The sequence below is a fragment of the Acanthopagrus latus genome, chromosome 15 (assembly GCF_904848185.1).
Source record: "Acanthopagrus latus isolate v.2019 chromosome 15, fAcaLat1.1, whole genome shotgun sequence".
NCBI classification, from domain to species: domain Eukaryota; kingdom Metazoa; phylum Chordata; class Actinopteri; order Spariformes; family Sparidae; genus Acanthopagrus; species Acanthopagrus latus.
Window position 1 is genome coordinate 7,984,757 of NC_051053.1, and position 24,138 is coordinate 8,008,894.

Sequence of the window (24,138 nt, forward strand, 5' to 3'; positions counted from 1 at the left end):
CCACATCTTGTGCTTTCCCCCCCTTCTAATGAAATAGTCCATACCAAAAAAGGAAAGTTCCCCCTTTTTTTGCGGGGTGATCTATAGAAACCTGACCTGTAATCAGATCCTGGTGTTTCCTGAATGTAGCCAGCAGATGTCAGTGTGCTTAAAGCGGCAGGCTTTGCACGAGACCGCGAGCTCTTCTTTACCAGTGTTGTTTATTATGGTCCCTTCCTGTTTGGTGTTGCCTAGTTGTCAGAAGCATGTTGGCTGTGGAGAAGTCCTGCGAGTTGAGTCACAGACAGACAGCACCTCCACACCCTGTGGCAGCTCAGTGACACCGGACTTCTGGTAGGAAAAGTTACTATTTGTCTGATACAGTCTTTTAAAGTAAGTTTAAAACAACTAAATGTACTTCCTGTGACTTTGTTTGCCCTCCTTTTGAAAACACATACCCGTCTACTTTCCTGTTGACCATGAAGAGAATGATGTGTAAACTTTTCCACCCTATCAGGAAAACAGATTTAACATCCCAGAGTTGATCTCAGGCTGAAATGTGGCTGCATTGTGACCCTGTTTAGTGGACAGACTATGAGCCCTTTGTCAAATTGTGTGTGTGTTTCTCTCTCTCTCTCTGTCACACACACACTGAAGGGCTTTCTCTCTCACAGCTGTGTGCGACTGCTCACTATGTGACTCACTGTAAGCCAGCCAAACAAGCTGACATGGCACTTATGAATCCCCAAGTAAAGCCTCAGGCAGAGAAGCTGCAGGATGTTGCCAGTTAAATCTAGAGGCTAGTTAAAAATAACAGATTTCTCTGCGAGGGGAACGGAGCAGCAGCCACTCAGGTGAGTTACTTCAGGCTTCGGACATGTAAATATTTAATACCAATCAGCTGATTAGCTGTTATTGTTCTGTATGGATGGCTCACTGGCAGCCAGCCTCCATGTGATCTGCATTATTGATGGTATACATTCAACTTCAGTTGATGTGGTGATCATGACGAGCTTTTATCACTGACCTGAGCTCACTGACGAAGCTAATTTCTCAAAGAGTATGTTGGCATCCATACTGTGTATCCTATTAGTTGTGACTGTAAGACAAAGAGTGCTGAGCAGTGCTGTGGGACTGACAGCACTACCGTTTTATAACCATTAGAGCACTCCTCGCGCTTTTTGTGGTTTCAGCTCCAAAAAATGCAAAGATTAGGTGCTCTGTTTTATATCACTTAGGGCTGAAACTGATGATTATTTCCTTTTTTTATGTGATACATCACAACCATCCTATAAAGTTAAAACGTTAATGCTACCTTAGAGAATAGAATACCAGATCTAACACCGTACAATGATATTAAATTAAAATTTCATCTGATATTTTTGGTCTTAATAACTTTATTTGGTCCCTTTGGGAAATATTTTTTTTCACTCTGCTGCTAACACACACAGAGAGATGTGATTCATGTGGAGAGATGTTACAGTACTTTGGCTTTATTGGTTATTGATCCGTAGATAGAGAGAGAAATTGCTAACTTCTAGCAACAATGCTAAACATTTGATGGTTCCAGTTTGTCAAATGTGAGGATCAGGGCTGCAACAAACAATTACTTTTATTATCGATCAATTAAGATTATTTCCTTTATTATTAATTGAGTAACATTTGTACAATTTACGTCAGAAAAAGGTGTATAATGTTGCAATTCTCTCTTTCAAGAAAGGTCTTCCAAGGTCTTGCTGTATCCAAAAGTGAAAGATCTTAAGTATATAATAATATACGACAACAAAGACAACAAAAAGGGAATAATCAATGATCAAAATAGTCTGATTGTCTAAAATCTAACCAACTGATCAGCTTGTTCTTTCAGCTATGGTGAGGAAAATGAAATTAATATTTGGGGGATCTAGACTGTTGATTTGGGGCACAACATGCAGTTTAATGGCATCACCTTGGGCGTTTGGAAGTTGAGACGGGTTTTACAGACCTGAGAGTTTTTGTACAAACCAATGTGTATGATTTCCATTTTCTGAGGCCCTCAGTGTTGTCTCCTGTATTACTGATAACTGAAAGATGCTTACTTGGGACGATTTCAGTCTGTATCTGTTGTCCAGTCAGCACGTATCGCTCACATGCAGCAGATAATCGTAGTAAAGCGGTGGTTGATCCTCACAGACCTTTGGAGCAGGAGGGAGCACATGGCAAGTGGCACTGCGGCTGGCTTATCACAGGGTCAAAGGATAGAAAACGAGACACAGCACAGAGCAAAGAATCAGTGTTTCATCAGTCTGTCTGTGGAAAATCCTCACTCTACTGGTTTTAGGCAAATGCTGGATGTTGGTTAATGACTCACTGTTTTTGTTATGAGCTGACACCTGTGAAACACAGCGGATGCTCACACTCACACTCAGTGAGGTTAAACAGACGGTTTGGAACAGAAAACATAAGCTTTCTTCATGTGGGTCAGTGCATGGTGTCAGGGTATACTTACACTGTAAGCCACTGCTCTGCTGCACAGTCACAGGTCGGAACAAAGGTGATGTAATTGCACTAAGTAGCCTGCAGTGTGTTGTGCCGGGTCACAATGAATAAAGGCACAAACAAGCCCGGGATTACCTCCACACTGACCTGCATCCTGATTAGACAGTGTAACAGTCTGCCACAAGCCAGCCTTCAATGTATGTGTGAGTTAATGTTTAGGTGGCGAAACATCGAGCCAGTCACTTTTGATAATTAATTTATCATTTCAGCCCTTTATTCTTTCAGTTTTATTCTGTTTTGTATGATTTAAGACTTTAACTGTTATTTCCAATATCGATCCATCATTTAGAATTTAAAATGAGAAAGAATTCATAGAAAAATGTCACAGTTTTCCACATTCTTATGAGATGTTTTCAGTTTTGTAGCCTATAGTGATATTTAGTCTGTCATGGATTAAAGAAGAAAAATCGAAAAATCTCACATTTGAGAGCAAGAGACTTGGCTTGAAAAAGGATTAAATGAATCATTGGCATTATTATTATTATTATTATTATTATTATTATTATTATTATTATTATTATTATTATTATTATTATTATTATTATTATTATTATCTTTGCTGTACATAGACATGGGAACTATATGTGCTGAGGGGCCAGCAGCACCCCCTCAAGACGGGGAAGTGTAAAACGCAGTGAGTTCTGAAGTGACCACTTGTGATCAGATCTCACTCCGCTGCCCTGTATGCAAATAAACACATAGATCGCTGGAACTACACAAATAAAAAAAGAGGGAATGTATCACATGAGGTTTACAAGAAGGGCTGGATGGTTATACATTTGTCATAGTCCACCAAACAGCATCATGATTCATGAGAGAATATTCAGCAGATTAGCTGATAATTAAAGTAAGTGTCGCAGCCCTGGCTCATTTAAACAGCAGGGAAAGTGGATGTAATCAACAGCATGCAAATGGAGTGGTACTGTCACTGGGTCAATAGGACCCATACAGGACTGAGAGGGACAAAGACAATGAGATAATCAAGAGGGTAACACACAGTGGAGTGAGAAGTGCTACTCAATCCTCAGAAATTTATAATCAAGCCCTCCTTGTGTTAACACTGTGTATGCCTGTTTGTGCAGGGACATGGCGCTGTCAGAGGACAGGGTGAGTTCCTGGAGCTGTAAGCAGGTGGCCCAGTGGCTGCAGGAAGAAGGTTTCGGGGAGTATGTGGAGTTATTGTGCACCCAGCACCGCCTGGACGGCCTCAGCCTGCTGGCTCTGACTGAGGCCGACCTGCGTGGGCCTCCGCTGGGCCTCACTGTGCTGGGAGACATCAAGAGGCTAACCATTTCCCTCCGCCGGCTCCAGAGACAGAACCAGGCCCAGCTGGAGGAGCTGGGTCTCCGGCCTACAGACAGTCTCCATGCTGGGCTCTCACTGGGCAATGAGTGGAGCTGCGATGGAGCTGATAGGCGATATAACGGAGGAGAGCGCGCTTGTAACGGGACTGAGCTGCGGTTGAGGAACGGTGATAGATCTGGGTACAGCTCAGGTGGGACGCTGTGTCATACACACTCTAACGGGAGGTGCAGGCAGCACCTGGCTGGCAGATTGGACCCAGAGGTGTGGAAGACGGTCATCAGCTCCTTTTATGTCTTTTTTGTGTTTGGATTCACGTCTTTTGTCATGGTCATCGTACACGAGCGAGTCCCGGACACGAGGACATACCCACCGCTGCCTGACATATTTCTGGACAGGTATAAGTGCTTGTTGAGCCACAGCCCTAGCTCCAGAGTTCATGTACACATTCCCGTTTGGCTCATATCTAATCTACACACTGATACACTTGTTTTTGTACTCTGACAGTGTTCCCAGAATCCCTTGGGCTTTTGCCATGGCTGAAGCCTGTGGTGTCATCCTGTGTTACATGTTTCTGTTGATCCTGCTCCTTCACAAACACAGGTAGCTCACAGTTACGCCCTTCAATCAATTCTGTCAGAGTAAAATGTGCAAATGGAACACATCACCGCTAAGATCCGACACATTTGTAATGCAAATGTATGCGAGCATATTGTGCTCTAAGCGCATGTAGGTCACGAAGTGCTGTTTGTCTGTTCCAGGTCCATTCTCTTCAGGCGGCTGTGTTCTTTAATGGGAACTGTGTTTCTGCTTCGGTGTTGCACCATGTTCGTCACCTCGCTCTCTGTGCCTGGCCAGCACCTAAAGTGTGCCAGTAAGGTGGGAAGCACACACGATATAATAATCAGATCAGATATGGTTTTTGACGTTTTTAGGTCTGGCGTGGCCACTTGTTGCTTTTGGCAGCGTTTCAGTTTGTTCTTGACCCAGTATTTCCTCAGTGATAAGTAGAAGAGAGCAGAGCGCAAACCTCTGCCAACGCCCAACAGTCCCCTTTTGTACTCGCTCATAGATATCAGCCACCTAGATACGCCTCATTGTTTCCATCAAGATCAATGCATTATGAGAAGTGACTAAAAATGTGGGGAAAAAACACCAAGTTTTCATCCAAGTTCCCATGAAATCTTTTAAGTAGCTTTTGTGTAATCCTGCTGACGAACCAACAAACTGATTTGATTCATAATAAGACTGACAACTGGCGTCTTTTGTTCCCCAGACCTACGGTGATACTTTTGGAAAGATACAGAGGGCGCTGGCGATCTGGAGTGGATTTGGGATGACTCTGACAGGTGTCCAAACGTGTGGAGACTACATGTTCAGTGGACACACTGTGGTCATCACCATGCTCAACTTTTTCGTGACTGAATGTGAGTATTAACACAATTGCTTGCCTTCAGCTAAAGACTGTTTGACTTTAGAGTATGTGTGACAGCTCTCAGTCTTGGTCCCACCTGTTTCATTTTTAAAAAGTGGCAACATGTGTTTAGTTTGAACTTCACAAAATGCTCATTAATTTCCTTAAACAGCTGGGCACTGTAGTTTTAAGCAAATGCAATGAATTAATACTGCATTTGTTGGGGACTATTTTCGGTTGCGGATTAATACATTTTTTGTGTTCTGAGGATTATTTACTGCCGCAGGACTGTGTAATTAGATGTGACAATTACTCCACAATGCCCATGTTCATCGTGATGATGGAGACTGTCACCCAGTGCGACACAGTGCAGCTCGCTGATGTGTTTTTTGTGGTTTACGGGAGAGAGCGGAGCACTGTAGCACAGAGGATTAACCTTTATCAGACTTTGGATACACTGGGCACTGTCATTTTTAGCAAACACTACTCAAACTGAAATAAATAGAACTTTAGTTGGGGACTACTTTCATCTTCAGATTAATGCAGGGTGGCGCAGATAGTATTGATTTAACATAAACATGTTAAACATTAAATGTAACATGCTGACAATATGAAAATCATCAAGTATCACCAGATCCGTTAATTATTCCTTTCAATTGCAGACACTCCGCGAACCTGGAATCTAATCCACACCATCTCCTGGGTCTTAAACCTGTTTGGGATTTTCTTCATTCTGGCGGCTCACGAGCACTACTCCATCGATGTGTTCATCGCCTTTTACATCACCACCCGCCTCTTCCTCTACTACCACACCTTAGCCAACACCCGCGCCTACCAGCACAGCCGGAGGGCACGCATTTGGTTCCCCATGTTCTCCTTCTTTGAGTGCAATGTCAACGGACCTGTCCCCAACCAGTACCACTGGCCCTTCAACAAACCTGCCTTCATGAAAACTCTGATTGGATAGAGGATCCCCTCAAAGATCAGCAGCTGCGTTGTGCACAGACTGAAATATTAAAGCCTGATGGATACATTTTTTATTTGAAATGCTGTTTCTCATCTTTGGGTGGTAAATGTATTACATGGGAGATTTACCCCTCATTTTTATGATTGGATTGTCTTTATTTTTACACCTGATCTTGTGTTTTTAAGGAATAGTTTTGACATTTTTGGGAAATGTGGGGAAAAGCAAATGAGAAGATTGATACTTACACTGTCTTTTCTGTCAATTTAAATATGATGCTAACGCCAGGAGCTGGTTAGCTTAGTGTAGCTTAGCTTGGAGACCAGAAAAAGGGGGAAACAGCTGGCATGTTTTAAGGTTTGAAGAAAATCTACTTACTGTAATAGTTCCTCTAAAGCTCAGTAGTAAACATTTGTTTATTCTGTACTAAAACTAGAGTGTACAAATGACAACAGGACTGTAGGTGGTCTGCTCCCAAGAAATAGTTGGGCACACAACTTTCCGTGACCCCTCACACGGTATTCGTAAAAATGTAATTTGCACAGATTAGTGAGGTACAAGCAGAGGGTGACATCGATCTACTCATCTAACTCTTAAAAGAAAGGAAATAAGTTTATTTTGTTGAATATATATATATATATTTGAAATTGTATTTCATGGTGCCAAAGACATGTTGTTGGGGGGGGCTGATGTATTTTTGCCTTTTCAGTTATCACTATTTTCATTCTTGTTCCTTTTCAGGGATGTTTATGGCTCACTTAGGGTTTGGATTGACAGCATTTAATGCGGGTGTCTCTTCTTGAGAGTGGTTCTGGTGACGGTTCACAAGTCGTCGTGCTGCGGAGAGCTCTGACACCTGCTTGGTAACTACTACCAAAGGAGCAACCGTTTGTTTTGATGTGCAACACTTCCTGTTCTCTACTCTCTGCTCACTTTTTTTTTTTTTTTTTTTTTTTTTTTAATTTCCTTCCCATTTACAGTTTATAAAAACAACACTGCTGCTTTGTTGTACTTGGTAGCGTCACCACTGGGATTGTTAAGCTTCCTACGTTCAAAGTCAAACTCAACCAAATATTTGAACATTTATTGTGATGTTCAATTCTACTTTCAATATGTCTTTATCCTAATTTGATACTGTGTTATGTATTTTTTTTTAATGATGTTAATTATTATGTGGAGCTCGATTTTTAAAGCCTCTGTTGCACAGTACAAATAATGACTTTTGCTGATTACAGCTGTTGAAAAACAGCTGGATAACAAAGTCTCAACATTGTTTACCATGTAATTGTTGATCCACACATTATCTGTTTAATAATTGTTTACAATTTGTTGCTTTATTTGCAATGCAAGTAATCCATCTCTGCCTTTTCTCAGCAGTAAAAGTTTACAGGAAAGAAAACAGTTTTTATATTTCTGATGACTGTTTCCTCAGCTGCTTTTTCACTAATGTGTTCCTTTTTGCATATGTTGAATAAAGCGGATTATAAATACAGCTTTTTTGTGAGTTGTGCTAGGTGTGTCTAATATTTGATATCCGTTTATTCCAAACCCCAGCTGCTCCTCCCCACCTTGAAAACAAACACCTGATAACAGCCATGTCGCTCTTCAAATATGAGTCAAGTTTTGCAGGGGGGTGCACACCTTAATATAAAGTCCTCGTTTGAGAGCGCTCTCACACATCAGCATCTCGTTGACTGGGTCACATCTGAAGATGGTATGTACTTTACATGGATTTCTTTTTGTAAACTTGGGCCTTAAATTGTAGCTGAAATGATTTTAATATAAAAAATACTATATAGGTTTAGTTACCTCTGTCATGTAACTAAACATGTAACTAAAATTGGGGTGCAAAGTTTAGATTTACAATCACATTCAAATTATAAGGTTCCATTTTGTCTGACTGCACCATTCCTTATGTTATCATTGATTTCATTATCATTTATAGTGGTTGATGGAGGTAACTGGTAACAATCAATCAGTAAGTCAAACCAAGTTGTACATAATGTGAGCAGTGATACCTAGGATGGACTAGTCAAGCCTCTCTTACTCAATGCAAACTGTGAGTCCTTATTCAGTGTTTTGTAGATTAAATAAATAAAACTCATCAAAGTCCTATTTTGTATAATAATGGCATATATGCAGAGTTACGATGCTAGAACCTGCTGACAAAAAAAAAAAGTAAAGACAAGTGAAAAAAAAAATCTTGCTTTGGTTGTTTTTAGTCTCAAAAAGGATTTATGAAAGGATTGCCTGTTGTTTCTGTGACCATTATGAGACAACAAAGGCATGAATAAATCTGCTCACTTCCTCTCAATGGATTGGAGGTCTTAAAGGACATGTTCACCCAAAAATTACATTCTACTCACACTCATGCTAATGACAGTCGTCCGCAAAACAGTTCTGGAGTTTTGCAGTTTTTACGGTTTCACTCCTGAACTACTGAAGTAGATGGAGACTTGCTTTTAAAGTGCACAAAAACAACTGCAAAAAAAGGCTACAAAAAGGCTGTCCAGTGTAAACCAAGTCTCCAGAAACCCTGAGATCTCGAATTGATTGACAGCTGATAGCTCAGCAGCTACAGTGAAGATTTTTTTACTTTAAAAACAGTGTAAATAGCATCTTTTAAAACTAATTTGAGATTGCTGTGCTTCTGGAGACTTGGACAAGCTGTGTGGAGCCATTTTATGTTTTTCATGTTTGGTTCCCCTCTTCAGTTGTTTAGGAGAATGCTGGAACGCATTTTTCCTCTGAAGCTCCAGAAATGTTCTGTGGACTACAAAACTTCACCTGACTTTCGATTGGCACGGGATTGTGTAGATAGACGAAAAAAACATTTTTAGGCGAATTTGTCCTTTAGAATAATGCTTTAGGTAAAGTTGGTGGTTGGTTTACAAATGTCTGTTATCTACTCTTTCAGGCTTCCCTCCCTGTGTTTGTTTGCCTGTTGGCACTGGTTGTGCAGTGTCACTCTGACTGCTTCTTTAAGGAGTTAGTGATCAAAGATTTGAAAAACCCTCCCACAGGTGAGTCTGCATGATCAGAAAAGCAGCATAGCGGCAGGCGGTGGAGTGGAACGCTTTCTCTGCTATGCTTGTCACAAGTTGTACAAATCAGCATTTGATCATTTACTACACTCACACCCAGCTGGTGTGTGTTATCTGTCCGCCTGCCAGCTGACTCAAAATCTCAAAACCACACCTTTATGCACACATTGACACACTCACACAGTTGGTAACTGCCCCAAATTTGGCTTGATAAAAAAGGGTCAATGGCTCTCGTGGTTTTGCTCATTCACAGGGTGTGTGGATGAGGATGGACAGCAGCATGCTTTTGGCGCTGACTGGACGAGAGACTGCATATCGTGCTCTTGTTCGACGAACGGCATGAGCTGCTGCAACCAGTAAGATTTCACTTCATGCTTTGGTTTATTACATTAAAATGTTTTGCTCAATCTTTCTCTGAGGGACTGTGAGACTTGTGCTGCAGTCTTTTTAAAAAAAAAACATCATAATGTTTTATTTGGACTCTCCCCTTTATAAAGGTCTGAAGCTGCCAAAATCACAAATAATTAAAGAAATAAAAAGATGACTCAATTATGTGCGGTCAACCGTTGCACACTGATGGAAAAGTCATTATTATTATATATTATATATGTAATTATTTGCTAAAACAAATATATTAAATGGGAAAGTAAATAAATAAGGGAATTGATGCAAAGGCGAATAAATACAGAAGCAAATGTAAACATCAAATTATGTGACATTTTATAAATTAAGAAATGCCAACTTTTCTTTTTAATGTGATATCCAGCATCGAATTCAAGCATTTAATGGTATTATATATATTTTTAAAAAGTTATTCTTTATTTATTTTTTTATTTTTTGCAGCATCATAAAACCTATACACTCAAATAAATGCTGGTGTGTTCCCTCACACCACGTAAGTTATTCATTCTCAGCGGAATTTTGTTTGAAGCACAAATTCAGTGTATAAACATTTATTTTTTTCAAATTTACAACAAGAATTTACAGTATGTGTGGTCAGATCAGAGTGTATTGAAGAACATAAGTGTACTAATGAACTGATCATATTTCTTCTGCAGGGGAAGGGTCACATGATGGCCCATCTCTTTTCAGGAAGTCTGAAATATAATATACTTTTGATAATAAAACACCCTCCAGCCCTCCAACAAAACAAAGGCTACCCTTCTTCATCTTCTTAGCTACGAGAAAAATTGCAATATCCTCCCCCTTCTGACCCTTCTCCCATCCTTAATTATTCTTGTCCCATCCCTAATCTGTGGAAAGATCATTTTGTGAAGACCATTTTATATCTCCTTTATTAATCTTGGATTAATATTCTGTCTTTTTGGCTCCCAGGTTACCTGGGGTAGCTGAAGTATACATCCCTGAGGAGTGTGAGCTGGTTGTAAATAAGCAGGCCTGCACTGCCAAGCTGGTGTTGAAGTCAGACAAGACAAAACATTGTATCCCCACTTAAATACACTAACCTCGACACGTCAGCGACAACTGGAGTCTAGACTGGCAATAGGTCTTCTATATGTTTCCCATTTGACCTACTCGTCAGTGGTGTGTACATACAGTAAATTACCAATAAACAAAGACTGATCACCATTGTTATATGTCTCACTTGTCCTGTGTTAAGCGTCTCTGACAATAAAAACATGCCTGCCCTCTCTGAGTGTCTTATGTCTGTAACAGCACATTCAGCAGGTGTCACTTTCAGGATGTAATTGAATAAATGCACCACTGTGTGACAGCAGAGCTCAGTGCTCAGAGGGCTCGAGCAGCCCAGTAACACGGGGGCTGTCTCTGTCAGAAACGTTCTCCTTGTTGTGATGTTCAGCTCCTTTTCCAACTCTCGTCTCTGTGGATTCACACCTGTCCGGAGCATCGCCTTCTCTCCCGTCTCGGCATCACTGAGACACCGTACCCATCCAACCCACCACGTGAGTGATTTATTTTTTTCCACACACAACAGCGATCTATTGTGTACAGCAGTGATGTTTGTAAATCTTTGAAATGTACACTGTTGTTCCTTCACTGTCAGCCTGTAGCCTGGCAGATACGCAGGTGTGCCATCTCTACAATTGCAAGTGTTTCTGCGTGATGCATTCAAAAAAATAGCAGTCCACAGGAGGCATGTCTGAGGACATTCATCCAATTTTAGCCAAAAAATTGGGGGAAAACAGAAAAACAAGGAAAAATATTTGGCTGATTTCTCTTATTGTTTCATCTAACGTGTGGAAATGTGGTATCTGAAATAATGATGTCTTGGGAGGTGTCATCCACAATCCTTGACACCCCCAGCAGAGAATAATGAGGCTCGGATAATCATCTCAGGTCGAGCACACTACAGTGCCTGCTGCCTGTTATCTTGCTCCCCCTCATGCAGGCGGGGGGAGAGAGGAGAATTGTTTCTGAATAGGGCCACTGACTGAGCTTGCAGAAATACTGTTTGTTGTTTGTTTATTTGTTGTTTTGTTTTTTTCTTCTTCACAAAATTGATTTAGAATGGCAGATTCCAGGGTGGGTGGAATAATATTTAGCGGTCTGGTGTAAAGCTGTAGTAAAAATAGGGTTTTATTTTTTTTTATAAAAATGTCATGAGAGGGGGAAAAAGGAACACTATAATTTTTAAATATACTCAAGCTAATCTGCACATAACGGAATATGGATGCTTAGCTTCTATCTAGCACACGTCTGTACAACAGTGTGTGTCATTACAGGCTTAAAAGCACTTAAAATCCCGCCCTCAAGAACTGCTTATTTCTTAAAATCTAAAACTCTCATCAGACTCATTAAGTTTCCAAAGAGAATCTCTGGCAGATTAGAAATATGTGAAATCTTCTTGCAGTGTGACGACATATTTAATATATAGGAGACTCCTGAGAGGCAGTGCAATGCATTATAAGGTTTATACATGACGATCCATTATTGCGCAGTACACCTGCTCTCAGAAAAACACAATAAAGAGACTCAAGGTGAATCCGATCCGTGGAAAATGACCTCCCGCCACTCTCTCATTTTCCCTGTCAGAGAACAGTATTTTTGACCGAGATGGAGGACACTTCACTGAGGCAGAAAAGAAGAATATGATGGACAGAACGGTGCCAGGTCACAGTGTCCCTAATCCTGCAGGAAATTTTGCTCAAGATGGGGACAATCACGATGCCAACTCTCTGGACGTGCAGCATCAGATCACTGTAACATGACAAGTTCAGATTTACCTCTTAATGGGGCATTTCCCCCCCTTGTGTTTATGCCTCCACCATCCGTTACAGCTGTTTGTTACATCTGCTTGCTGGTAACACTACACTTGTCTTTCCTCCCTGAACAAAGCATGATCAATGCTGTGCCACCCTGCCTGCAGCTCAGTCAACACACTGACAGAGTTGGTTAGTAATGATGCAGTGTGAAGTGACTGATAGCTCAGCGTGCGTGCCTTTAATGAAAAATGACAGGCTCATTTCCTTTGCTGGTTTTCACAGCACATGGCAGAGGTTTCAGGGGAGAGAGCTGGAATCCATTTTTAGGATTCTGACAATGTCGTGCCCTTTCACTCTGACGTACTACGTTGGTTATTGTGTGTGTGCAAAACAGATGAATGTCTGCTCAATTGTATGCATGGTAATTTTATTGTCATTAAGCCATTATGTTCAGTCTTGAAACCTGACTGGAGGATTCATGTGAGGGAGGAGAACTGACAAGTGTGACTGCTTCAGATGGGTAAAGAAGATGAGAAAAGGGTAAAAGACCAAGAAGAGATGATGCTATTCAGTGCAACTGTAGTATTGCATGAGTCAAGCTGCAGTTTACACCCAAGCCTGCCCAGACACATACAATGTACGTAGTAAATCTTCAAAGGAACCAAATGTATTAAGTGTCGTTCTGGACGAAATGGAAATGATCACTATGTTGACATGCTAGATTCCAATGAGAAACATGCTGTTTTCACTGAGAGACTATTTTTACACAGAGAACTGAACTCGTCACATGGTGCAGTCCCCTGAAGATCAATATCAGCAAAATCAATATGCTTGTATTAGAGAAACAAAGAACCAAGTCAAATTACCTTAAATGTATTCACCTGCCTAGGCAATGAATCCGAAGACAGCTCAAGAAATGGCTACAAACGGTTAAATGTTGATGCTTCACACACATCCTCAGCCCGGCAGCACAGAGAATCGACACGCTCAATCACCAGTTTCAAGGTAGGCAGCCAAGATTAGTGTCGGCAGTTCAATATCCGAACCCGTGTGAAATACGGTCACAATCTCCCCTTCTGTTCTTGAGTGATGGCCGTGAGTAATCGCCAGTAAAAGTGCTTTTGCTGAAAATTATGACGTCATAGTGAAGCGGACCTTTGATCTTAAGGATATAAAATGTAATTGCTTCATCATTATCCTGTTGAATGTGTGTGAAATGACTTTCATAATTTGCATGATAATTCGTGAATCATGGCCATTCATCAATCAATTTTCTGGCCATTGAGCACCAAATTCTAATGAGAGTTACGCTAATGTCGACGTATGCTGGGAGAAATTCACCTAAGGCACAGAGATATCACATTGACAAGAATGGGACAGACGAATGGACGACTGAAACATACTGCCTCCAGCCATAGCTGTCGCAGTTAAAAATGAAAAAAGGTGTTTACCTTTCTGGAGCTTTACAGCAAAACAGAGTTGCAGCCTTCCCTCAAACATTAAATGGATCCATTGCTTGTCCGGCATAATCCAAGAAGTTGTTTAAAGATGTTGTTTGTACCTACTTCAGAAAAGGTGCGCTGAGCTTAGCAGCTACGTTGACAAGTTCCCCATTAAACAAGGTGTAAATAACAGCTTTTCAAATTAATTTGGGATTTTTAGGGCACTGTCAGATTTGGAATACGAGCCATATGGAGCCATGCTGTTTTAATTTTTTGCTTCATATTTAATTCATTAATTAATTTTTCTCTTAAATAAGTCTGCTCCACTTTTTTTCTGTAAAGCTCTAAAATGTTTTGTGGACGACAAAACTTCACCTTAACATGGGTGTGAGTAGATAATGACTGTCAGCTAACATCTGCATGCTAACATGCTCCCAATGACAATGCTAACATGGTGATGTAGGTGATGTACCTTGTTCACCATCATCTAGTTTTGCATGGTACCGTTTTTTTAATTTGCACAAAGTGCAGTCGAGGCTGATGATGGCAATCATTAGTTTTGTAGGTATTTTGGTTATGAACCAGGTGGTCAAACAATAAATTAATCAAAATGTTGACCTCATGATGACATTAAAGGAGAAGCCATTGCCACTCATCCCTAGGGGGACATGAATGTCTAAATCAGAGCTCATGGCAATCCATCCATGTGACACCTTTTCAGATGGTTCAGTCTGAACCAAAGTGGCGAACTGACCAGTTGACAGATAGACTGACATTGCTGCACAAAAGCCATGCCACTAGCACGGCTGAGAATAGAACATAAGGGCATCTTGTAATGACAACGCTTTCTTGAACTCCATCTCACAGCGACTTAAATAGAAAAAAAATCTTCACACATAGCATCTCACCTCCCCATCATTCCTCCTCAGCCACAGGATCCACTTTCCTGCACCCTTCTCTCAGAACAACAAGATGACTTCTCCTTCAACTGATCATTCCATCTAGAAAACCAACTGTCTTGCAAGTGGATAATTTTTCTCTCTCTTTGTCTCAGATGCATGTCTTCAGAGGGCTGGGGATGGACACTTTGACGCTGGGGGCTGCTGACACTCAAGTCCTGGTGAGATGTCCTTAAGTGGCAACGCGAGCCAGTCTTCTCCTTCGACGACAGCTCAGCCGCTGCCCTTCAACAGCTCCTCTACACATTCTCTGACGTTGGAAGAGGGAAGAACCGGCCATGAGTCTGTGCAGGAGTGGCTGGGGAATGAGACCCAGCTCCTGTCAGACCTCGCTGTTCTGGGGCACAATGATCAATGCCATATGTCTCCTGTCCTCACGGGATTCCTTGTAGTGTGGTACAGCATTACGATGTTGCTGGGGCTGCTGGGGAACATCGGCCTTATCTGCATCATTGCCCGTCGCAGAGAAAAAGTCAATGTCACCAGCATTTTCATCTGCAACCTGTCATTCTCTGACATCCTCGTGTGTGTCTTCTGCCTCCCCTTCACCGTCATATACACGCTAATGGACCACTGGGTGTTCGGGTCGCTGTTGTGCCGCCTGGTGCCATTCATCCAGTGTATGTCTGTGACCGTGTCTGTGCTGTCGCTGGTGTTCATTGCTCTGGAAAGACATCAGCTCATCATCAATCCATCTGGGTGGAAACCGAGCATTCCTCAGGCCTACAGCGCACTTGTTCTCATTTGGATTCTGGCCTGCTTCACCTCCTCACCTTTCTTAGCCTTTCAGCTCCTCACAAATGAGCCCTATACTAATGTAATGCCCATCCTGCCCACTCCACTCTACCACCAAGCTTCTCCTCAGGCCTCTCTCAATGCATCTCCACCTCAACCTGTCTCCTACACATTAAAAAACTCATCTCTGCTGCCAAATACACCCCGCAACCTCTTTTCTTACAACCCCGCCTCTCCACACATGGAGGCCTGTCTGGAGCACTGGCCATCCCAGCAGCACAGGCTCGCGTACACCACGTGGCTCCTGCTCTTCCAGTACTGCGGCCCACTGACGTTGGTCCTGCTCTGTTACGTTCGAGTTTTTGTCCGCCTTCGCCACCGCAAAGAAATGCTGGACCGCAGCAGGACCCCCGAGAGTCAGCGCATGACCCACAGCCGCCGCATCAACATCATGCTCGTCGCCCTCATCACGGCCTTTGCTCTCTGCTGGCTGCCGCTCACCATCTTCAACGTGGTGTCAGACTGGAACCAGGAGGCTCTGCCCATCTGCCACCACAACCTGCTGTTCTCCCTCTGCCACCTGCTGGCCATGTCATCCACCTGCATCAACCCCATCATCTACGGCTTCCTCAACTCCAACTTCCGGCAAGAGGTGAGAGAGGTGCTCCTGTACTGCCGCTGCAGCCCAGTCGAGGAAGAGTGTGAGCATTTCCCCATGTCCACCGTGCACATGGAAGTGTCCCGCACCTCAGCGCCTCTCAACTGCAGGAGCAACTCTGTCTGACTCTGCTGTGAGAGGTCAAACTGACGTCATCACATACTGTGAAGTTGCACAGGTGGAGGACTTCCCTCCGTTTATGGCTGTACAACAGTTTAAAGTAAAGCATGAAGTACAATGTTGGTTTATCTTTATTCTGAAGTAGCTTTGAGATATTAAAAGAGTGTGTTCATGTTAAAAAAAAAGTTTCAAAAGACAGAAGAAAGAAAATAATGTGTCATTTTACACTAATTATGTTGCTGTCCCAATTAGATACTTCATACTAATCATACACAGCATGTAATATACTCTCCATTACAGCGGGCCTATTCAGCTATTTTCTAGAAAGTCAAAACAAGTGAAGTGCCAAGGGGCCTGTAAAGAGATAGCTATATATGTATTTTACCTTAGAAGTAGGTTGTCAGTTTAACTCTCCCAAATTCCTCTTGCATAAACAGCCTGGGTTAAAGCTTTTTAATGAAATAAGAGTATATATTTGCTTGGCAACAGACATAACTAACCCATTGGCCAATTAGCCTACTAATAAATTGGGCCAGAGTTAGGTTGTTAAATGGACTGCCAGTTGAATAGCCCTGCACTACAAATACTGCCTTCATGCAGCAAGTATACAAGAAATTAACATATTTTACCATTTTACACTGACAGTGCCCTTATGGATGTCAATTAAACCGAGGCTTAAAGAGATGCTGCCAGAAAATGTTGCTGAAAATTTAACACAAAGCTAAATGTTTTTTTCCAAATATTTTATACAAAGTACTTAAGCCATACTCTCAATACAAGCTGCATATTGTGACATTGAAAAAACCACTGCAGAAACCGAACAAATGCAGATGCCTTCATATTTGGCAGTGGGCACTGGGCAGGGTTTATTCCTGACAGATCAACTGGAGGAATATCTTTCAGAATAAAGGTGTTGATGCTTTTTTTCAGGCTTGTGGTGGACCAGCGAACTACTAAAAGACTTTCCCACATGTGGGTCTTTCATTTAGTTTGTGATAGAACTGTACTGTATGTTGTACCAAAAAGTAACAAAGGTGCATTTTGTGATAAACTAGACAGACATGTTTTACCTTTTTTTAAAAAAAAATATAAATGTTGTGCATTTGGTGTATTTCTTACATTTTTATGTTACCTCTTTTGTATTGATGGAATTTGTGCTGTGAAATCGGTGTGTGAGAGAAAATCGCAAGGTGTATTTTGTTTTGTGATTAATGTGAATAGTACCAATGATAGTTTATTACACTGTTAATTTTTAAATTTGCTTTGGACAAGTTTAATAAATACATAGATAACATAAATTGTGTTTACACATGGCTTTTATGGATATTCAAATGTATATTCAAATGTGTTAGTCTGGAAGCCTGGCACAGGGAGGGATGGCTATGGCGATTCAACAGGTTCTCAAATATCATCCAAGACAGTGAAGAACTGTAAACACGTTGTTTGCCCACTACTGTCTGTGTGAGACCAAAGGCCAATGAAGACAAACTAGACAGGCTAATCAAACTAGTACCAAGACAAGCTTGATTTGTTTTTAGACTGCTTCCTAAAATGCCTTATTCTATTTTTTGTATCAGACATTATAAGACCCTTTGAAACGTGAAAAAAAAACCCAGAAAGTGAGACAAATTAGAATCTATAAATGCTTGAGACTATATGAAGTTTGTCAAATCAAATTTGCAAAGACTGCCAAATATATATTACATATTGAGTAGGACATGGCTTTACTCATCTCAGGCAGTCTCTGTCTATAATGAAAATGGGATATCTGAAGAAGTAGGAAGAAAACATACGTTTTAAATATGTTTCCAGTGAACAACAGGCTGTGTTCAGTTGATAACTTGGAGTTTTTAAAACATTCCACTGTTGAAAGGTCACCTTGATCTGTCAGCATGGTCCCATGTTGAGTAAGTTCAAGTTCAGTCCTGACAGCTGCGTATACTTGAGGCCTGGGAAGACATTTTAATCTGTTTAACATTTGGTTTAAATACCAAATAATGCAGACTTAAAGAAGGCTACACACCATCTCTCATTCGGCCAGAATCCAACACACATCACAAAAGCCTTTTATTTGTCAATCATTTACATTTTTTATTTGACGTTTGGCCTATAATGAGCTAGATTTACATGACATTTTCTGTAAATTAAGACTTATTTTTGAAGGGTTACGTGCTGTTCTGCAAAGAAGAGACATATTATACCTCCGAAAGATAAATTCACTCGCAGACAGGATACTTTAAATTGATGCAAACTTATTAGGGACCTTCGAAGGGACGGTGCCACGTTCCCTTGTTGCGTTTCTGGTTTGGAGGTGACGTTGTGATCTATCAGCCAATGATGGGCGATGATGTCCCAGAATGCATTGCATCACAAAATGCACGCGCGAACATATGAACACTGTAGTTAAGTATTGTTGAAACTGCGCAATTTAGACCTCACATCTGCATAAAGTAAGTGCAAGACCATTATCAAAAATGACTTGTTTTTATTTGCTATCATGCACGTGTACTGCCAACGGTCAAAACATGTGTAAATGCCAATGTCAGCATATTACGGAAGTAGTTACCCAAGTTAGCCACACCAGCACAATGCTAAGAGCCCCCAGGTCAGTTCGCTCGCTAATATAGTAGCTACCGAAGCGTAACTAACGGTGAAATTGCGTCAACATTAGCGTTATTATCGTGTTGATATATGTTGGTTGGTGTAAGTTGTCGCCCCTGTTGTTTTATATTGAACGTTACACTGTAACCAACATTATGTAACGTTATGTTACTCACATGTGCGATAACATCACTCATTTCACGATTGGCCGAGCTAGGGGGGTTTGTTAGCTTGCTAGCGTTAACACCAAACAATAACGAAGTAATATGTTTTGAAACTGCAATTAGATGCTGGTAGACACATCGTATGGTCCCTACAGAGGGATTTTAAGAAACCAGTCAGTTTCCAGTTCTGTGGCATTACAGGTTGAAACAAGCTGCACAGCTTTAGATCAGAGGCCTGTGTCTTCGCTTGTTTTGATCAGATCCCTGTAAATGATTGGTTGGCACGGCTTCTCAGTTTTGCCGAGCTGCTTGTTTTTCTCTATCTTATCTATTCACACTACGAGAGTCTTAGAAGTATATTACAGTTTTCTTATTTATGCCTGATAATCACACAATGTCTGTAGTCTTAGGACATCACTTTGGGCTGATTCAATTCACTTACCATATTTTGAATTGAAAAACAGTTCTGATTTGCATCCCTAATCTTGTCACTGATTTACTGTCTTGTGTTGTTTGTTGTAATTGACAAGCAATTGGTAGCATATTGTGAGATGAATTCCTGTGGATTATGAACGCTGTCCTTCCATGCCATGTGAGAAAGCATCTTCATTGGATTTGTAGGTGAATCTTGAAGCTTAAGAGGCCAGTGATGACCACAACTAACAGTTCAGTCCTGAAAGGTATTGTACATCACTTAGTAATACTGCAGTCAATCAATGCTAAACTTTCAGACTTATGGTTTATGACCTCTGTTCAATGTGTCCACAGATGTTGTTGCCTATGTTGATGTGTGGTCATCAGACAAAACAGCAAACTATTCAAAACCATTTGTCCAGCAGCTGCAGGAAATGGGAGCTCAGGTGAGACCACAGTACATATAAACACATTTTCACATGATTGTACACCAGTTACTGTAATTACAGATCGTCTGTGTGTATACTTTAAAAAACCTAAATGCCTTTTCTTTGCCAGGTATCAAAAACATTCAATAAACAAGTCACACATGTTGTCTTCAGCAATGGTCATCCGGCTACATGGAGGAAAGCCAAGAAAAGTGATGTGAAGATTGTCTCTGTTCTCTGGTTAGGCAGGTGAGAAAAAGTGCTCTCTTCTTTATTTAACTTCAACAGTTCTATCATAATTTAATTACATTGTTAAAAAACTGACATTATCTTGTTGTGGGGTGTCCAGATGTTATGATGAAGGTGTGCGTGTCGATGAAGATTTGTATCCAGCCGTAGATGAAACCAACCCAGTAATGAAGAACAAAAAAGTGAGTCCATTCAGATTTACATGAAAAGTTGGTGTCCCAGCTGTCATTATAAATCAGTTTTGGGCTTCCGTTTTTCAAGCCATATATTGTGCTGATTTTGGGTCATAGACCTCGGTCTGTTTTTCACATAATCAGAATCTGTAAACAAGGTGTCAAGGGGTGTCAAACATGTTATGATACAAGAGCTAATGCATACCTCTATCCTGTTGTAGCCATGCTGACCCACAGAGAAAAATCCACATGAATCCTAGAACTAACCTTTCAAAAATAAGCTAGTATTATCGATGAGTCATTTAAAATTAAAATGTATGGAAGCAAATATGCATGTACACAAAGAGCTTGTGAATATCATGTGTTTTTACATGCTCCTTTCCATCAATAATATGCTCTTGGAGCTGCCTGTGTTTTACAAGAAATCCTTTAGTTGGCCCATTCTTGTTCTATTTGTTAATTCACCCCTTACCCACTTGATGTGTCAAAAAATTGGCCCTCATGAAGTCAACAATATTTTGATGATTTAGTACACTTACTGAGGTTTTTCTGACATAATGTTGCAGTCTCTTCACTGTTCAGCTTATCTAAGCATGTATTTACTTCCAATTGAACACATTTTTTGTATTTGGTTCACATAGCATCGTTGCATGCAGCCAAAAGATTCTCCAGAGAGGACACCCGAAAATGACAGACGCATGAGGAAAAAATTAGACAAGATGATGAAAGACTTAGTGCCAAAGCAACCTCTAAGTAAGAAATTATTGCACCTTTTTAGTAACTTAGCCAAACTAATGGATACATCTCTTGATTTCACGATTATTGTTATCCAGTTACAGATGTGTCACCCATCATTATTGATGAGGAGAGTGGAATAGTCTATAGTCCTGGGTTGAAAAGATCAGATTACATGAGACAGCGTTTGAAAGACATGAAACAGAAACGGGAAAACCTTTCACCCACAGGTATGTGCAGCAGATTAACAGGCAGATTAACTGAAAAGCTCTTCAATTTATTTTCTCTTTTCAATCACCAATATCTCACATACATGTCACTGTCTTTCAGCTTCACAAATGGTTGAATCCTGTTCCTCCACTGGGCTGAAACCTTCCCTTGGGAGCACACCAACTGTCTTGAAATTAATGTGTAAGGAAATATGGTGTGATCTTTTTGTTATTGAACAAAAGCTGGCTGGTGATGCAACAAGAAGCCAGATGAATCCATGTGTTGAAATCCAAGATGGCAATTGTATTTAGACTAAGTGCTTTGTTGTCACTCTGCTTACTTATTTTTGCTCAAACTCAAAAGAAGAAAACTAAACAGAGTCCTAGTGATATACATAGTAGGCGAACGTGAACTGTCTTTTTTTCACTGTAATATGTATGTTGTTAGATGTCTGTACCCCTGTGTCCAGCAGAAAAAGAGCAACATTTGCGTCCCACTGGAGTCTACTGAATGTGCAGTAATTACTCGTCTTTTACCTTAATTTGATCTGACTGCTCCTAGGAAAAATAGTACATGACATTACATTCATCTGGCAGATGCTTTTGTCCTAAGCATCTTGCATTAACAAATGCATTAAAATCAAGCAAGAGCTACTTGTCAGCTGTGATTAGGAATGTATCCCTTTAAAAAAAAAAAAAAAACTCTAGCATGTTCAGTGGTTTAAGTTATTTAATTCAGGACTATAGTTGTTTCCATGTTTCCAAGTTCTCTCTCTCTCCAACTTTGTCAATGGTGAGGGAACCCTTTCTCAGAGAGAAACTCAAGCTCGATGTTGTTCTTGTCGAGCTTCAGGTGGTGCCTTGACACCCATTTTCAAGATGTCAGCAGCAATGTGTGGCTCCTCCTGAGACTCAGTAGGGAGAATGGCAAGAATAGCTGTGTGTCAAAATAATAATTTTTTTTTCTTTGATATAGATGACGAGTCAGATGATGATTCCAGTGCTTCTGCTGCTGAACCAGCATACTCTCCCGATAAGGAAGAAGGGAGAATACACTGTGTTGTTACTGACCATGGCCATCTTGAACAACGCCACAAGAATGCCACTGTGAAGCCTTGGCTGTCACCCTGCCGTGATGTGCCAGAACAGATTAAAAGTCCTCTGATTTGTCCGGACTTCACTGACAAAGAAGATGAAAAAGGGAATAGACAAAAAATGTCGAGAAGGACTTCAGTGAGAAAAAAGTCAGACAAACAAAAATCTGTAGATTTATTAGAAATTCCTCACCATGATAGGAGATCTGACAGCAGTAAGAACTTAAAGAAGGAAAAAGGGCTTTCACAGATAAAATCATCAAGCTCATCGCCTAACAAATCTGAAAAGGGAACTGGAAGAATGAAAGCTGCTAAATCCTTTACAGAGACTAAGACTAATTTTGTCTCTGACACTGAAAACTCTTCTAGCTGCCGCTCGTCACAGGCAAAGTTGACTGTTGCTGCAGTTGAACTGTCAAAAGTAGCTGCTCCATCACAGAAAATGGAACGGAAAACACCCAAACAAGCCAGACTGTCACTTTCTTCCTTGGTACGATCTTTCACTCTATCGGGTGACTCTAAAACTGTTGCTTCAGATTCCACTGGAGATGACAGTGTGTTTGAGGACTATTTCTCCCCAGCTAACTGTCATCGAAAATCACAGAGAGCTCTTTCACCAAATCTTCCTGTGCAGAGAGACATTCAGGTTCCTTTTGAGCTGGGCTCTGTCCAAAAGGAGAGAAAACACAGAAGAAGTGAAAGCATTGGGTCTGAAACTAACAGTAAAAAGAAGAGGAAACTGGAGGAAACTCAGATGGGCAAAAATCCTGATCAGCAGTCAGATGCAGGTGGTAAACCTCGAAGTCATCCACAACAGGATGTTAAAGAATCTCTTAATATCTCAAGTGCCACTGCAACACTTGTGGCTAAAAGGCGAAGACAAAGCATCTTGCCCTTTACAAGTACAGGTACAACAAGTGATAAAGTAAAAAAGAGGAGAGTGTCTACATCAGTTCAATCAACAATGTTAATGGATAACACGGTACTGGAGCTACAGAAAAAGTCTGATGTCAGTGCCCGCTCTCATACCTTGGAAAGTGAGTAGCTATGCGTATAATGGAACAAACACGTTTTTTTTTCTTAATTTGCCTTCTTCATTATGAACTGAACAAAGCAAATCTTACGAATTGTGTTTGAACTCTCATTATGGTGTGTGTGTGTGTGTGTGTGTGCGCGTGTGCGTGTGTGTTTTTGTGTGTGTGTGGTTTGGAGTATAATTATTGTTTCAGGGAATTTGTGGATTAATTCCCTCGAGCTAGTTTTCTAAGAGTGAATTTTAATATTTGGATGTCACATGTTAACAAGAAAAATAAAGAAATTATTTCAACATTAGGAAATGGGGCCTTATTAAATGTTTACTTAAAATGTGTGTCTGTTTGGCTTTTAGAGGCTTAATTCTTGGCCTAATTCTTAATTTCGATTATGAATATGAGCAACACGTACACGTGCAGCCTGTGAAGATTAAGATGTATCAGTGTGTTTCCTCTGGTTTTTGGTTTTCTCCCACAATGCAAAGACAAGCTATTTGAATTAGAGGCTCTGTTTTCCTGTAGATATGCATTTGTTTGTCAGTATGTGACTGGCCACCTGTCCAGGGGCATACCATACATCTCACTCAATGCATGCTGAGGCCTGCTGACTCCCAAGACTCTGAACAGGATAAGAAGATACAGAGTGGACAGAGTTATTGAAGGAAATCTGCTATTAATATGTTAATTTGACTATAATTAG

At 40.9% G+C, this 24,138-nt stretch overlaps 4 protein-coding genes and 1 long non-coding RNA gene across 14 annotated transcripts in view; 4 read left to right on the forward strand and 1 right to left on the reverse strand.

Moving 5' to 3' along the window:
• The first annotated feature begins 107 nt into the window (after window positions 1-107).
• Window positions 108-7,689, forward strand: LOC119033226 (sphingomyelin synthase-related protein 1-like). 3 transcript variants are annotated; one of them, XM_037123052.1, is made up of 7 exons: window positions 223-333; window positions 654-833; window positions 3,600-4,217; window positions 4,327-4,422; window positions 4,581-4,698; window positions 5,096-5,246; window positions 5,896-7,689. In XM_037123052.1, the coding sequence occupies exons 3-7, from the start codon at window positions 3,604-3,606 to the stop codon at window positions 6,198-6,200; spliced, it is 1,284 nt and encodes a 427-aa protein (XP_036978947.1). In that variant the 5' UTR covers window positions 223-333; window positions 654-833; window positions 3,600-3,603; the 3' UTR covers window positions 6,201-7,689. The 3 variants fall into 3 exon arrangements, with proteins under 3 accessions (XP_036978946.1, XP_036978947.1, XP_036978948.1); XM_037123053.1 differs by having other exon boundaries at window positions 244-333; window positions 637-833; XM_037123051.1 differs by lacking the exon at window positions 654-833 and having other exon boundaries at window positions 108-333.
• Window positions 843-18,643, reverse strand: LOC119033232. The gene is made up of 3 exons (XR_005079202.1): window positions 18,542-18,643; window positions 18,219-18,289; window positions 843-2,197 (listed from the first exon to the last, which is right to left on the reverse strand). It is a non-coding gene; the product is annotated as an uncharacterized LOC119033232 (long non-coding RNA).
• Window positions 7,863-10,816, forward strand: LOC119033230 (beta-microseminoprotein). The gene is made up of 4 exons (XM_037123060.1): window positions 7,863-7,911; window positions 9,115-9,220; window positions 9,495-9,597; window positions 10,577-10,816. The coding sequence occupies exons 1-4, from the start codon at window positions 7,909-7,911 to the stop codon at window positions 10,695-10,697; spliced, it is 333 nt and encodes a 110-aa protein (XP_036978955.1). The 5' UTR covers window positions 7,863-7,908; the 3' UTR covers window positions 10,698-10,816.
• npy4r (neuropeptide Y receptor Y4) lies at window positions 10,999-17,608 on the forward strand. 2 transcript variants are annotated; one of them, XM_037123055.1, is made up of 2 exons: window positions 10,999-11,166; window positions 14,923-17,564. In XM_037123055.1, the coding sequence occupies exon 2, from the start codon at window positions 14,994-14,996 to the stop codon at window positions 16,344-16,346; it is 1,353 nt and encodes a 450-aa protein (XP_036978950.1). In that variant the 5' UTR covers window positions 10,999-11,166; window positions 14,923-14,993; the 3' UTR covers window positions 16,347-17,564. The 2 variants fall into 2 exon arrangements, with proteins under 2 accessions (XP_036978950.1, XP_036978951.1); XM_037123056.1 differs by lacking the exon at window positions 10,999-11,166 and adding an exon at window positions 11,192-13,431 and having other exon boundaries at window positions 14,923-17,608.
• A 10-nt stretch (window positions 18,644-18,653) lies between the features above and the next one.
• Window positions 18,654-24,138, forward strand: part of mcph1 (microcephalin 1) — a 29,597-nt gene continuing 24,112 nt past the window's right edge. For 2 of the 7 annotated variants that reach the window (XM_037123047.1, XM_037123048.1), the window contains exons 1-9: window positions 18,654-18,790; window positions 19,727-19,785; window positions 19,874-19,965; window positions 20,078-20,196; window positions 20,297-20,378; window positions 21,011-21,122; window positions 21,203-21,334; window positions 21,435-21,515; window positions 22,290-23,444. In XM_037123047.1, the coding sequence (XP_036978942.1) occupies window positions 19,755-19,785; window positions 19,874-19,965; window positions 20,078-20,196; window positions 20,297-20,378; window positions 21,011-21,122; window positions 21,203-21,334; window positions 21,435-21,515; window positions 22,290-23,444 (1,804 nt within the window). In that variant the 5' untranslated portion in view covers window positions 18,654-18,790; window positions 19,727-19,754. Of the gene's footprint in view, window positions 18,791-18,908; window positions 18,946-19,635; window positions 19,786-19,873; window positions 19,966-20,077; window positions 20,197-20,296; window positions 20,379-21,010; window positions 21,123-21,202; window positions 21,335-21,434; window positions 21,516-22,289; window positions 23,445-24,138 lie in introns of those variants that run through there. The other 5 variants (XM_037123046.1, XM_037123045.1, XM_037123041.1 and 2 more) reach the window with 4 other exon arrangements.

What these genes read in the sequence shown, in the direction of transcription:
- LOC119033226 (XM_037123051.1), top strand. Translation starts at nt 137, where the DNA reads ATGTCAGTGTGCTTAAAGCGGCAGGCTTTGCACGAGACCGCGAGCTCT. An exon ending in ACCTAAAGTGTGCCAGTAAG is followed by an intron (nt 4,699 to 5,095) that starts GTGGGAAGCACA and finishes TTTGTTCCCCAG; the next exon opens with ACCTACGGTGATACTTTTGG. An exon ending in CAACTTTTTCGTGACTGAAT is followed by an intron (nt 5,247 to 5,895) that starts GTGAGTATTAAC and finishes TTTCAATTGCAG; the next exon opens with ACACTCCGCGAACCTGGAAT.
- LOC119033230 (XM_037123060.1), top strand. An exon ending in TTTGAAAAACCCTCCCACAG is followed by an intron (nt 9,221 to 9,494) that starts GTGAGTCTGCAT and finishes GCTCATTCACAG; the next exon opens with GGTGTGTGGATGAGGATGGA. An exon ending in GGCATGAGCTGCTGCAACCA is followed by an intron (nt 9,598 to 10,576) that starts GTAAGATTTCAC and finishes TTTGGCTCCCAG; the next exon opens with GTTACCTGGGGTAGCTGAAG.
- npy4r (XM_037123055.1), top strand. Translation starts at nt 14,994, where the DNA reads ATGTCCTTAAGTGGCAACGCGAGCCAGTCTTCTCCTTCGACGACAGCT.